The 14,477-nt window shown below is 36.7% G+C and overlaps 3 protein-coding genes across 3 annotated transcripts; 2 read left to right on the top strand and 1 right to left on the bottom strand.

Moving 5' to 3' along the window:
• Positions 1 to 480: 480 nt before the first annotated feature.
• On the top strand, positions 481 to 6,676 carry LOC131009741 (uncharacterized). Its single transcript, XM_057937149.1, has 4 exons — positions 481 to 1,027; positions 1,259 to 1,378; positions 1,490 to 2,091; positions 6,671 to 6,676. The coding sequence occupies exons 1-4, from the start codon at positions 481 to 483 to the stop codon at positions 6,674 to 6,676; spliced, it is 1,275 nt and encodes a 424-aa protein (XP_057793132.1).
• A 377-nt stretch (positions 6,677 to 7,053) lies between these two features.
• LOC131010230 (cytosolic sulfotransferase 12-like) lies at positions 7,054 to 8,693 on the top strand. Its single transcript, XM_057937656.1, has one exon. The coding sequence runs from the start codon at positions 7,638 to 7,640 to the stop codon at positions 8,595 to 8,597; it is 960 nt and encodes a 319-aa protein (XP_057793639.1). The 5' UTR covers positions 7,054 to 7,637; the 3' UTR covers positions 8,598 to 8,693.
• A 472-nt stretch (positions 8,694 to 9,165) lies between these two features.
• Positions 9,166 to 12,627, bottom strand: LOC131010226 (protein NRT1/ PTR FAMILY 5.10-like). The gene is made up of 3 exons (XM_057937649.1): positions 12,289 to 12,627; positions 11,982 to 12,199; positions 9,166 to 10,752 (listed from the first exon to the last, which is right to left on the bottom strand). The coding sequence occupies exons 1-3, from the start codon at positions 12,419 to 12,421 to the stop codon at positions 9,421 to 9,423; spliced, it is 1,683 nt and encodes a 560-aa protein (XP_057793632.1). The 5' UTR covers positions 12,422 to 12,627; the 3' UTR covers positions 9,166 to 9,420.
• Between the last annotated feature and the right edge of the window lie 1,850 nt (positions 12,628 to 14,477).

Here is a 14,477-nt window from a genome sequence, read left to right as displayed (position 1 = left end):
TGCGGGGGTTGTTTCTAAGAAAGGAACGACGAACAGACGAGGAGGAGGTTCGAGGAAGAAAACTCAGAAATCAAAAGCCACCGAAAATCAGCATCAAGTTTGGGGTAATTTCATTGCTGATATTGAATCAGAGGGTGAGATGGGCAAGAATGGAAGCGGCTCGCGATCTACTGAGGCGGATTGGGAGAATTCGGAGAGAGATGAAGATACAAGAACATGGCTCTTTGCCAAGAAGTTGGGTTTGTCGAGCAATCACCAAGACGCGGTCATGATCGAGCAATTGAAGGAGCAAAGAGCAAAGGCAGGACATCCGAAGGTCGTGGGTGATATTGAAACAGGTTTTTAATGAATATTTTATCTTACAACATTAGAGGCTTGGGGAGTTCCATTAAACAGAGTGATATTGGAGAATTGGTTAGGAAAAATGCTTTAGATTTTTGTTTTGTTCAGGAAACCAAAATGGAAATTTTCTGTTCCTCAATGTGTGATAAGTGGTGGGGGAGGAGTAATTTTGATTGGGCTGTGAGGGAGTCAGAAGGCAGATCGGGTGGAATACTATCGGTCTGGAACAAGGATAAGTTTGTGGCAACTAGTAAATGGAACGTGACGGGGGCTGTTATTGTTAATGGGATTTGGCTACAAGGAGGCCTGCATTGTTGTTTTGTTAATGTGTATGCGCCCATGGGAACCACCGAAAAGGAATCTTTGTGGGATACATTACAGCTCATTGCTCTTCAAAACAAAGACTCTTGCCTGTGTTTTCTTGGCGACTTCAACGCAGTGCGTGATCCGGGAGAAAGGGTGGGGAAAGGTGCTGTCTTTAATCAAGCAGATGCAAGGTCTTTTGACGCTTTTATTCGGCAAAGTAATCTGCTGGAAATCAGAACACAGGGGAGAAAGTTTACGTGGTATCAACCTGGTGGAGGATGTAAGAGCAAACTAGACAGATTTTTGGTCAACGAGAAATGGATGCAGGAATGGCCGGACACAGTCGGAAGGGGGCTTCAGAGATCAGTGTCGGATCATTGTCCGATCTTCCTGACTACAAAAACCAAGAACTGGGGACCCAAACCTTTTAGGTTCCTCAATTCTTGGCTCTCCCACCCAGATTTTTGCGCGTTGGTAAGGAAATCTTGGGATGAAGCTAAGATTGAAGGATGGAGCTGCTTTGTGTTCAAAGAGAAATTGAAATTGGTGAAGACTGCGTTGAAAGAGTGGAATCTGAGGATTTATGGCAACATTGAGCACGGATTGACAGATCTTAAGGATGAACTTCAGGAGCTGGACATTTTTGATGACACCTTTGGTCTTGAGGAGAGTGAGACAATCAGGAGAAATGAATTACGAGCAAAGATTTTCCTTAAATCCAAAGAAAAATGTAGTCTTCTCCAACAAAAGGCGAAAGTCAAATGGGTCAAGGAGGGGGATCTGAATACTAGTTTTTATCACAAAGCAATTGTTGGGAGAAGAAAGAAGAATGAAATTGCAGGGCTTGATGTTGGGGGCTGCTGGATCGAGGATCCAAAGACCATTAAGGAGAACGTCAAAACGTTCTTCGAGAATCACTTCAAGAAGATGCCGCGCGTCCTACCTATGATACCGGGAGATTTCACTGCTCGGAAAGTTTCTGCAGCGAATAATGCGGAGCTGATCAAAACTTTTTCAGAATCAGAAATTAAAGAGGCCATTTGGAGTTGTGACGGTGACAAGAGCCCGGGACCGGATGGCTTTAACCTCAAGTTCTGGAAAGCGTCATGGGAGATTATCAAAAAAGATTTTTTAAAGGTGATGACTGAATTTCACTCCAATGGCAAAATACCTCGGGGATGTAACTCTTCATTCATCGTTCTCATTCCTAAAAAAGAAGGAGCTTGCTCACTTGAGGAGTTTAGGCCTATTTCACTTATTTGTAGCCTCTACAAAGTCATTGCGAAGGTTTTGGCGAATAGGATGAAACAGGTCATGGATTCAGTTATTTCGGATAATCAGAGTGCCTTCATTGGCGGCCGTTACATCCTTGATGGGGTCGTGGTTCTAAATGAAGTAATCGCGGAGGCTACTAAGAAGAGAAAAAGGAGGATTATCTTCAAGGTGGATTTCGCGAAAGCATATGACTCCGTCGAGTGGGATTTCTTGGATTTAATGCTTGAAAGAATGGATTTTGAACCATTATGGAGGAAATGGATCCGAGGTTGTATCTCCTCGGCGACGACGAATATTTTGGTGAATGGATCTCCATCTGGTGAGGTGTGTTTAGAAAGAGGATTACGGCAGGGGGATCCGCTGTCCCCATTTCTCTTTCTTATTGCAGCGGAGGGGCTCCACTCTTTGATCACGAGAGCTGTTGAGAAGGAGCTGATTAAGCCGGTAAAGGTAGGAAATGATTACATTTCAATTCCGCACCTCCAATACGCCGATGACACGGTCTTCTTGATGGAGGATGATGAAAGAAATGCAGTGGCAGTTAAAAGGATTCTCAGAGTGTTCCAGCTACTGTCAGGGCTTGCCGTGAATTTCAAAAAATGTTGTCTCTTCGGAGTTGGGGTCGAGGAGGATAAGATCGAGAGGATGGCGGCTGTTTTGGGTTGTGATGTAGGCTCCTTACCTTTCAATTACCTCGGTATTAAAGTGGGTAGCAAGGGCAAAAAGGTTGCTGATTGGAAGTACTTGGTTGAGAAGGTGAGAAAGAAAATCGATTCGTGGAAAAATGGGAAGTTCTCTCTCGCGGGCCGAGTGACCTTGGTGAAGGCTGTGCTTCAATCTATACCGATTTACCAGCTCTCTTTTACCTGTTTACCAAAATCAATTGTGAGTTCTCTAAATGCTTTACTTGGTAATTTTCTGTGGGGAGGGGGTTATAGTAAAAGTGCGATTGCTTGGGTGAAATGGAAGGTGCTTTGTGCTTCAAAAGATGAAGGAGGCTTGGGGCTTAAAAATATTGAGTGGTTTAATCAGGCACTTGTCGTTAAATGGTTGTGGCGGTACCTTACTGGAAGGGACATGCTTTGGGCTAAAATTGTTAGGTCCATTTATGGTGAGGTTGAGTGGGGAGAGACAGGTCTGGAAAACACGGGAAAAGGTAGATTTAGAGATGGGTGGTGGCCGAAGATCGTTTCTGCGGCGGGAGGGGTGAGCAATTTTTGGTTTGTTAAAAATTTGAAGCCAAAGGTGGGGGATGGGAAGACCTTTAAATTCTGGAGTCAGTGGTGGGTTGGACAAAAGCCGTTGAAGTTTCTTTTTCCTAGACTTTTTCAGTTGAGTGATAATAAAGAAGCTGCAATCTGTGAAGTTGGGGAATGGACTGATACTGGATGGTGTTGGGATTTAAGGTGGAGAAGAGAGCTATTTGAGAGAGAGAGGGAAGGAGTTTCGGAGTTGCTTAGCCTTGTTTCTGGTACTAATCTGTGTGCAGGTAACAAGGACGGATGGACATGGAGTGGCGACATCGGGAGAGGCTTTACAACCAAGTCCGCTTATGAAGCTATTAAAGATCAAGCAAACGAGACTACGGAGGCGGTGGAGGAAACTGATATGAGTACGAAGGTGTGGAAGATCCCTATTCCAAACAAAGTCAAGCTTACCGCATGGAGAATTTTGAAGAACAGAATTCCGACGTGTGACAATCTCTTGAGAAGAAATGTGATGTTGTGTGAAGTCGAGGTGGGATGTAACGCCTGTTTTCATCGGCAGGAATCCACGAACCACTTGTTGATCCACTGTCCAAAGACCTCAAAGGTATGGGAAGCAATCTTTCAATGGCTCGGAGTTAGCATGACGCAGCCATATGACGTGTCCTCGCACTTTCAGTTCTTTACTAGTTTGAGTGGCCGGAAAAGAAATAAGAAGCTCTTGATGGCACTTTGGTGTTGTACTACTTGGCTTATTTGGAAAATGCGTAATGAGAGTAGATTTGAGAACAAAAGATGGGAGAGTGCAAACTTGTTTGGAGAAATCAAAGCTAGAGTGTGGAGTTGGGGTAGAATTTTTGGTTTTGTTAATTATGGAGTTGGGATTCATAGGTGGATGTCGAACGATGAATCACCGATGATTTTGTAATCTTCTTGGTACTACTGGTGCCTTTTCGTTCTATAATATTTACTTTCCTTATCAAAAAAAAAAAAAAAAACCTAAAATATTTGTAAATAAAGTATATATACCAAATAAAAAAAAGTGAACTTGTTCTTTTAAATTGGGATCTGGAGATGATGGATTGAGATTTGTACTCTGATCGTTAACTCTTATAAATATGAGGAATACCATTAAGCGATAATGCTCGAGTAATTAAAAAAATAAATTCAATATGCTTTGTTTCAACAATAAAAGTTGGGATGTAAGATACCCACATTAAATAATTAAAAAAATAAATTTAAATATGCTTTGTTTCAACAATAAAAGTAGAACTTAATGGTTCAAAATATCCAAACAAATAAAAGTTTGTTATATTCGGACGATATATTCGGACGAAGCCGTCGTTTACTTTTGGGCAAATAAAAGTTTTGTGTCCACTGTGCAAATAAAAGTTTTGTATCCACAACTACACTAGTTAGCAGCAAGTCCATAATTGAATTCACATGAAACTGATTATAATTTTTTCAGTCAAAATATCACCAAAAATGGATTAATTTTGGTATCCTGCTTTGACTAGATATCAATTGATCGTGAATAAATATCAATTAATCATGAATAATCATGATTTTCGTGAATGATTATTTAATTATGAGTTACCATGATTAAAACTTCTATAAATTCCATTTATTAAGGTAGAGATCAGTTATAATATATTATCATATTATGAATGCCAAATGTAAGCGTAAAATTTAAATAATCAATGGATATAATGAGTTTTTAGTTTTATAGATATTAATTTGAAGTTCTCAATTTTGGTTGATTATTGTGAGAATCGCAATCTATATATATATATGAAATAGGAGTTTCTAACGGTAAAATATTGCCGCCAAATTTTAAAATTTATCTCAATCAATTGAAATTAGCAGAATTTCCGTTAAATATGTTTGTGTTGAGTTTGTTGCGGTTATTTGTTATACTATAACAATAAACTAAAATTGCATCTTCATTTGGGAAACTAAAGTTATTAGACTATCAATTAAATATTGTCTAGCACTAGGACGTTATTTGTTTATTTGTTTTTTGTTTCTTTAAATACAATAGGAAATTTTATAATTGTTATTTTCATTTTAGGCCAACTAATAAAAGAAGAGTTTTTTTCCTCCAAATTTTCTCTTTCCTCTCATTTTTTTCTCTCCTAATTTTCTTTCTTCTTTTTTCTCTTTTCTATTTTAATTATTTTCAAAAATTTATTAATTTCAATTTATGAAAAAATATTTAATATGAATGTTAAATTAAAGATAACGAGAAAAATCTTTAGTTTGATTTAAAACTATAAATAATAAATTTAAAATGAATAAGTTATGATCATTCAAAGTATCAAATTGTTGTTGTATTTTTCCTTTTGTATTATTCGTATTTTTCTTAATTTTTTTAATTAGTTTTTGACTGTTTTAAATATGAACTTTTAATAATAATACAATTTGAATTTTTAAGAGCCCAAAATTGTTATATTAAATTATAACTATTAATTTTGTTATATTGATGATTTAGTATTATTTGTTCAAAATGAGATTGACTTAAATTATTTGTTTTAAAATCTATAAATTAAATTATTGTTATTCGTATTTAGTCATTATAATACAATACTCATTAAATTTAATATTATACTAAGTAAGTTGATAATATTTTTATTATACATTATTTTAAATCAAATACTATTATATACTATAAATTAACATAATTTTTTTATACCAATTAATTTAATCATAAATAATGACATTTTAACATTTTTTTATAATTTAAATTTTTTAAAAAAAATAAATATATCGTGGCACGTGCATCGCACGGGAGCGCGTACTAGTTTAAATGAAAACTCAGAATACTGTACTAACGTGTAAAGTTACTGTATTTATTGTGTAATTATTTACACTCGAAAAAAATGAAAAAAATAAATTCATCTCCTTCAAAATTTCAACCCATGTAGTATATTCATCAATCAAAATGATACATATATTATAAATTTTTATGAATCTAAGAGTTGAGAATGATTAACTGCTCTAATAAATAATGTAGACTATGAATGGAATCACTCGTAAGAAAATCAAATTTGGTTTGGGCTAATATATTTAGAATTTCGAGCCCAAAGAAGACATATCAGTCCTACGTTTGATCTAAATAAAAGACATATCAATGAATTAGGCAAAGCCACGCACGAAAATTTGGATCACATAAAAGACTAAAAGTAACGAAATTAATATAAATACAGGTAACTTTGTCATAATTTTAAAGATTCTAAATATTAATGAATTATATCTTATAGTAAAATAAATAAACCTAATTATTCATACCATATTAAATGATTAAATTATAATCCTTAAAATTTATAGGTACATCAATATCAGTAAAAAAATACTACAGCCAGACTCCGCCGATCTGCGCCGTGTGCCTTGGGATATTTGCGGCGGCGACAACTACCGGGAACTGGCGGAGTGCGGCCACAGCTTCCAAGCTCAGTGCATCTCAAATTATTTCTTTGAAGGAGAATATTAATAATCATCACCATTTAATGCTTTGATTTCTAATTGTGTTTTCTTGAAAATAGGTGTAGTCCTCTCAATGATGAGATCATATCCATCTTATGTGACAACACAAGTAGGCCATCATATTTTTTTTTTGCCGATCATAACTTCACTTGGAGTAACATTTAAGGTGTGAAGTAAAATCAATTGTCAATTTTCTTGCAAGTGCCGCTTGATATATTTATTAATATTAAAGTTGGTTATTCTTGCACTGATAATAGAGCTGTCGTAATTGGTCCGACACTAGAAATTGAGTTGAATTTGGGCCAGGTTAGGTTGGGCTGCATATTTTTGGGCCTGATGTTTTTTCTTCGATCCAACCCATTTCACAGTTCTTCCGAAAAAAATCCTGCAAGTTTCTTATTCATTTGGAAATATATTTACTATTATTTCATTATTCACCATGTTGCTGATGCCAAATACTCATTTAAGGTCCCTAACATTTTGGCTAAGGATCCACTAGCAACAGGTGCATTTATTTTTTATTTGTACACGAAATTGTTTCATTATTCTTTCACAGTTTATACGTTTCGAAAATTGGCATATATCTCCGATGACAACACTATGACATTGATATATATTCATATTTTAATACTTACTTTAATGAGCGATGTAACCTTTTGTAAATTAAATCTCTTAAGATCAATTTTAATTTATGAAATGATTGACAATTATTTAAAATTGACTAGACGTGACATGGTTGGTTTTAACTGCATATTATCATCATTTAGCAAAATAATAATTTTATAAATATTGAGATGGCCGTGGTGGGGGACCAATGAACCAATCAAATACTAACTTGTTAGAAACTTTTGAAAATGTGAAATTATTAGAAATTTAATACTACTAACAATTGGGCAATTTAAATATATGTTGTAGTACTAGTTCGTGAAGTATTCAAAAGAAAGGTTGGCGTTCTTGAAAATGCTATATATGCATGCAAAGGCTTAAAACCTTTTTAAAGGCTCAAAGCAGCTATTCACAGTTAAAATGCAGAAATCTGTTGAATCTCCAACTAAAATGGTGTCTACCACCGAAGATAATGAGGTGGAGATGGAGGTACCAAAAGCGCGGTTTTGGGATGCAATGGACATCACCCAATGGGAAGGCTTTTGGTTCGGGCCAGGCCTGTTGAAGCCCGCCTTCACATTCCGGTCGAGCTTCCACGCCCGGGATGATGACGTAATCCTCGCATCAACCATGAAAACGGGCACCACGTGGCTTAAGTCACTCTCTCTCTGCATCTTAAAAAACCGTGATGACCCAAAACACGATATGTTAGCCATGGAGAATCCGCACTTCCACGTCCCGACAATTGAGAGCACTCTTTATTCGACCAAGCCCCTTCACGTGGACATCTACGACGCGTCGGGTCCCCGTCTCCTCCACACGCACTTGCCGCACGCCGTGTTGCCCGACTCGATCAAGGAGTCGGGCTGCAAGGTCGTGTACATGGCACGGAACCCCAAGGACACCCTCATCTCCATGTGGCACTTCTTCAACTCATTTCTAAGGCCCGATCGGGAACCGTTTCCATTAGAGAAAGCGGTCGACTGTTTCTGCTCGGGCCTGCATCAATATGGGCCATTCTCCAACCACGTGGCAGAGTATTGGCTCGAGAGTCGGAAAAGGCCCCACAAAATCTTGTTCGTCAAGTACGAGGAGATGAAGTCCGACCCCAAGGGACAGGTGTCGAGGATCGCGGACTTCTTAGGGAGGCCATTCGGAGAGGAGGAGCAAGTTGATGAGGTTTTGTGGAGGTGTAGTTTGGAGAGGCTAAGGAATTTGGAGGTGAACAAGAATGGATCAGTTTTGTTGAATGTGCCAAATACTTCTTATTTTAGGAAAGGGGAAGTTGGAGATTGGAAGAATTATTTGACTTCGGAAATGGAAGAGCGAATTGATCAAACAATTGGCCTTAAGCTTCAGGCCATTGGGCTAATTCTGTAATTATTTCTATATGTGACAAGAGTGTGTATCTGTTGTGTGTGAACTACTGATTAACTTTTCATGTCAAAATAAATCTTACCATGTCAGTTTTAATTATCATGTCAGTCTCAACTATAATAAAATTGAGTAGGGATCACTCCTTCAAAATTTGAGAACTTGAAAATTTACATTTTGCCTTTTAAAATCGAGTAGGGAGATGCACTAATTTAATATCAAGTCAAGTCCTAAAAACAATGTGATAATGAAACATCTCTTATCTCAAGATGTTTTAATTTAATTTCGAGAAGTAAAAATTAATAAAAAATGTAAAAACGTTAGAAAAATTGACTTATCTAAAAGCAACACTACAAAATTATCCTGGTCCACTAAAATATTGAACAAATCAAGTTTAATATTTGGGTTAATTGCTAAAAGAATTCACAAAATCCTCAATGAAACATTCAAACGGTGTTTGACTTCAATCTAACCTCACTGTCCTCCTTTCTCAAGTCAAAAAAAAAAAAAAAAAAAAAAATCACAAACTACTTATCTTTTAATTTTCGAATAACAAAAGATACAAAAAGGTCAATTGATATAATAACAAAGAATTTCAAATAAGTATAACTGCAGGTGTCAAATAAAAATGATAATTTCAGACTTCAGAGTAAGATATACGAATATATAGCATGTATATTAAATGCTACACTCGTATATTTGGTTAAGATAGCATCTAGAAATCCCGATTGAGGAGCTTAACTGGCCGAAATACAAGCGCCAATCCCGTGGAATGCTCCAAACACAAAATCTTGATAAATATATTTCATCAGATCTAGCATTCGTGACTTTAGTCTTTCCTCTTATAAACATAGGATTTCGCAAAGTACAAATACGCCAACATTGTAAGTGCACTAATCCCCGCCAGCAGCCAATAGAAGTAGTCAAGATGCCCTCTATTCAAGTTGCTTGAGAACCAGCTGTCCCCGCCGTCGCTCGCCGTCGCCCCATCGATCACCGTTATCAAGAAGCTGCTCAAGAAGCTCCCGACTCCGAACACACTAAGATACAGGGCGAGGCCGACGCTCTTGAGGTCCGCCGGCACCTGATCGTAGAAATACTCCTGGAGGCCGATCACGGTGAACACATCAGCAATACCAAACAGCACGTACTGCGGGGCCAGCCACCACGCGCTCATGGGCACCGTGGCGTCCGGCTCATCCACTAGCCCATGCTCCCGGGCCGTTGCGAGGCGCTCTGCCTCAACGAACGCCGCGGTGACCATGAGCATAATAGAGAAGAGCATCCCCGTCCCGATCCTCTGCAGCATTGTTATCCCCGCAGGTTTCCCGGTCACGGCCCTGGCCAAGGGAACCAGGACGCGGTCATAGATCGGGACGGAGATGACCACACATATGTGGATGATCGACTGCATAGAAGCAGCCGGTATCTCGAGAGTAGGCGTGATGGCACGGTCCATGGTCGCGCCCTGTTTGGTGAACAGAGTGGCGGCTTGGGAAAACACGACAGCGTAGGCCAGGCACGTGCACCAGATCGGCACGAGCCTGAGGATCACCTTGGCATCCTCCACATCGTGGATGGTGCACGCCCCCCCATCCATCTCCGGCCCTACAACAAGCGCTCTATCGAGAAAATGGCGCTTGCCATCTTTCTCTTTAGCAGCAGAAGATGTCTCCGTGGACGAAGAGTACCAGCTCCGCGCTGCTCTCACGAAAACCAACCCGATCCTCACAAACGGACTCCTTCCATCGTGACTACTCCCAAAACGATAGGTCATGGATCCAATCAAGAACAGAACCAATGCCAGACACATGAAAGCACCCGGGATCCCAAACCCGAGCTCCCAGCTCATATTCTCTTGAACGTAGCTCAGAACTAGCTGAGCTACGAAGACACCAGCGGCCGTTGAGAAGTACCACCAGTTGAAGAAGGAGCTCTTGGCTAAGCGCTCCTTCTTGTCCTCCTCATCAAACTGGTCAGCTCCGAAGGCTTGCACACACGGCTTATGGCCGCCCTGCGCGAGTGCCACTAGGTACAAGGAGAAGAAGAAGAAGATGACTTCAAGCAAAGGAGGCGAGCAAGCAGAGTTGCTTGTTGTGCTTTCACATAGAGAATTGTAGGATTCACTAAGAGCAGCTGATATAGTTAAGAAGCCAAGTCCCTAATAATCCACATTACAAAATTAAAAGGTTAAATGTTAGCATCATTAGCAATAAATACTTCATACATTTTATAGATGATTGGCGTTAATCTTGATTTATTTTTTATTTCACAAGACAAGATAATCTGGCTGCATTTGTTGATGCGACCACACTAAATATAAGCTCATCTCTAAAGTCTAAACAGTTTGAAATCTTGATTTATCTTTAATTAAAAAATATTCCCAATTATTGACAATGAGGCACATGCAGGTATTATCCGAATGCACAGGACCCAAATCTTAATTAAATCCTAAATGTGATTATTAGAAATCCTAATTAGATTTAATTAGTGTTAACGCACCGTATATTTGAATGTATACAAGTTTTTGCCATTAGTGATTACAATTAAATACACAAAGTATCACAAAACTAACAAAAAAATAACCCAAAAGTCAATTTCCGCCACTGGAAAGCTAATGTGACTCACCCACATTTCCCATTTCGTGGATCTAAACAACATAGTACTCCCTACAGCTTTTAGTATCCAATTTTTCTTTTTCAGATATCCCACATTTTATATCTATTTCTATTTTTAGTAATAATAGTGAGATTCTTACTTCACTTTTATTATTTTAACACTCACGTAAAAGACCTTTATTCCACTCACAATACACCTAACCACTTTATTAAAATCTGTGTCATTCTCAGATGGATGAGACGGAGGGAGCACCTCATTTTTAATATGGTCCCTCCTATTAAAAATAAATGTTATTTCGAAATTTCAAAATAAATGGCATTCTAGTTTTGTAGGGATACCCTTAGATAAAAGGAAATTTCCTTAATTTGTGTGTACAAGACTATAATGACATATATATTGAATAGTAGAAAGTAATTTATTTCGTGCTCCCATTTGGCAACCCTCCTTGGCTTTCCAACTTAATTTTGTGATATGTTTTTTTTTTTTTATAAATTAAATAAGTAAATAAAGAAATTTGAAAGATCGGTGACGGAGGACTCGAACTCAAAACCTCAGATCTTGAGCATTAAGATCCTACAATACACGCACACAATTTTGTGATATGTTTAATTCTAACACACACTAGTTCAAGATATAATTTTGTTAAAAAGGTAAATAGTTTAAATTTCGAGCGTAATACACATTTAAAAAAAAATAAGTATAGCATTAGAATTCAATAATTAGAATAGACGATCTCGTGTGCAAAATTAACGGAGTTAGTAGGCACGTTACCAAGACATAGATAACAGAAGCAATGATAACGGTACGATATCTGCCCAAATACGAGTCGGCGATGAAACCGCCGACGAGCGGCAGCAGCGACGCCGTGCCGCTCCACGCATTGACGTTCGCCGCCGCCGCCGCCGTGGACTGGCCCAGCGGCCCCGTCAAATAGCTTATCAAATTCGCACTTATTCCATAATATGCGAATCTCTCCGCCACTTCAACACCTACAACCAAAATGAGAAATGAGATTCAAAATCCATAAAAACGCAGTAGATTACTGATTAGTTCAATCCGATTTATAATATAAATATACCGATCATGAAAGAGGCGGATTTCCAGCTGCCAGATTTTGACCTCACGGCGGGCTGCCCATTGAAATCAACGGAGCCCCTGACGACGTCGTCTAGCAGCGGCGCTTCGAGCTCCGATATGTCACCCCCGGTCATCCTCTCTCTCTCTACACTTGTCGGTTTCTATGTTATTTTTACTATTTTTTTGAGAAAAGGTTTCTATGTTACTCCTATTTTAGTTTCCATCTTTCTTGGTACTGTTATAGGAGTATTGTTTTTTTTAAGCGTATAGGAAATTATTATTTGTTATATTATATACTATTATGTGTGTGTGTGACAAACAACCACACATGAAACATATGGAGGGAATTTATAAGCCTGCGGTTGACTTAATATTCGTGAATAGGTATAAAATAAAAATTTGTGTAAGGCTGTGAAAGAGTTGGATAAATATTTGGATCTAAATTTATGTCTTAACTATAAGTACATACTCCCTTCCTGCATTAAAAATAATTTTAAAAGATAATAACACGAGTTTTACTAAAAATAATTTATATATTATGAATGAAAAAGAAGTCTTATGTAAAAAGTACTTCATCTGTCCCATTTTACTTGGCCAACTGGCCTAATTTCCTCTTAGGCCCTCCTACATGACTTGGCCGATTTCTTTCTTAAGTAATAAATTTTCACTACAAAAAATATGAGCACACCTACTTTATAGTACCATTTTACATGACAATCTTATTCGCGTTAATAATTGTGCCGAAAATAACTAGGCAAATGAGATGGGACAGAGAGAGTAGTTTTAATAGTGATAATTAATTGTATTGTGAGTGAAGATTGAGGCTCACCATGTGATTAAAAGTTTCTAAAAATAGAAATAGATTAATTTTTGTGGACGACCCAAAATAATAAAAATTGACTATTTTTTGTGAACGAATGAGATATTTATAAATTTGATGGTGCTTACTAGTGACTGGATTATTATTTTAACTAGAACGTCCATTCGCGCGATGCACGATGAACATCAAAATTAAATGATATATTTAAATAATAATAATAAAATATTAAATAAAATTATAATGTAAGTAAATGAAAAATATATTTTAATAATAAAATAATCCACATCAATTACTCAATAAAATCTTGAATTTGAAACATATATTTTCAACTTTGTATAAAGTATATTGATAATTATAATTACTCCCTCCGTCCACTAATTCAAGACCTACTTTCCTTTTTGGTCCGTCTACCAACTCAAGGCCTATATATTTTTAGTAAGTTTTTATTCATATTTTAATTGGTGGGTCCCAATAAACAATACACTTTTTCTCCACTCAACTAATAAACAATATACTTTGTCGGTCCCTTTCTCCACTCAACCAATAAACAATACATTTTGTGAGTCCCTTTCTTCATCCAACTAATAAAAGTATATTTTTTCTTAAAAGCCGTGTTTTGCCTCTTAGGTCTTGAATTGGTGGACGAAGAGAGTATTAAATAATTTGATAATGAAAATTGACATTACACGTTATTATTCTCATCATCATCATCATTATTATTATTATTATTATTATAGAGTATTAAGCGTCATAATAAATAAATCAATATTTACACACACAAATATAAATAAAAATTTGTAAAATGTTAATGAAAATATAAAAATAAAATATTTTTAATTTAATTTTTTCATAATTTATTCATTTTAAATTCATTTTTGATGATTTTTTATACCATATTAATGATTTTTTTCACGAACTTAAATTTAAGATGCAGTATGTTAAGTATTTTTTCATGAATTAAATTTGATGATGCTTAGAAAAAAAAATGGAGAGAAAATAGTGAAAAAAAAAATTAGTGAAATAAGAGAGAGAAAAATGGAGGGAAAAGTTGGTGGGAAAAAACTCCTCTTTTATAGATTATATAGATTTAATTGATGAATTTTGACACATTAAATAATCTTATATAAAATTCTACATCCAACAAATTATGAAGGTAGTTTTTTCTTCTTGTCTCTCAGAAGGGATCTCAAAATTTATATTTTCAGGCAACTTTAAAAATCACATATATAATGATTAATTTATTAATGGGTTAATGTTATTATTACTCTTTTTATTATAACTTATTAGTGATGGTTACACACACACACACACACACATATATATATATATATATATATATATATATATATATATATATATCGGGTCAAGTT

The sequence above is a fragment of the Salvia miltiorrhiza genome, chromosome 2, assembly GCF_028751815.1.
Source record: "Salvia miltiorrhiza cultivar Shanhuang (shh) chromosome 2, IMPLAD_Smil_shh, whole genome shotgun sequence".
NCBI lineage: Eukaryota > Viridiplantae > Streptophyta > Magnoliopsida > Lamiales > Lamiaceae > Salvia > Salvia miltiorrhiza.
Note: the sequence above shows the minus strand (reverse complement) of the source record. Positions and strands in the feature narration are given on the sequence as shown.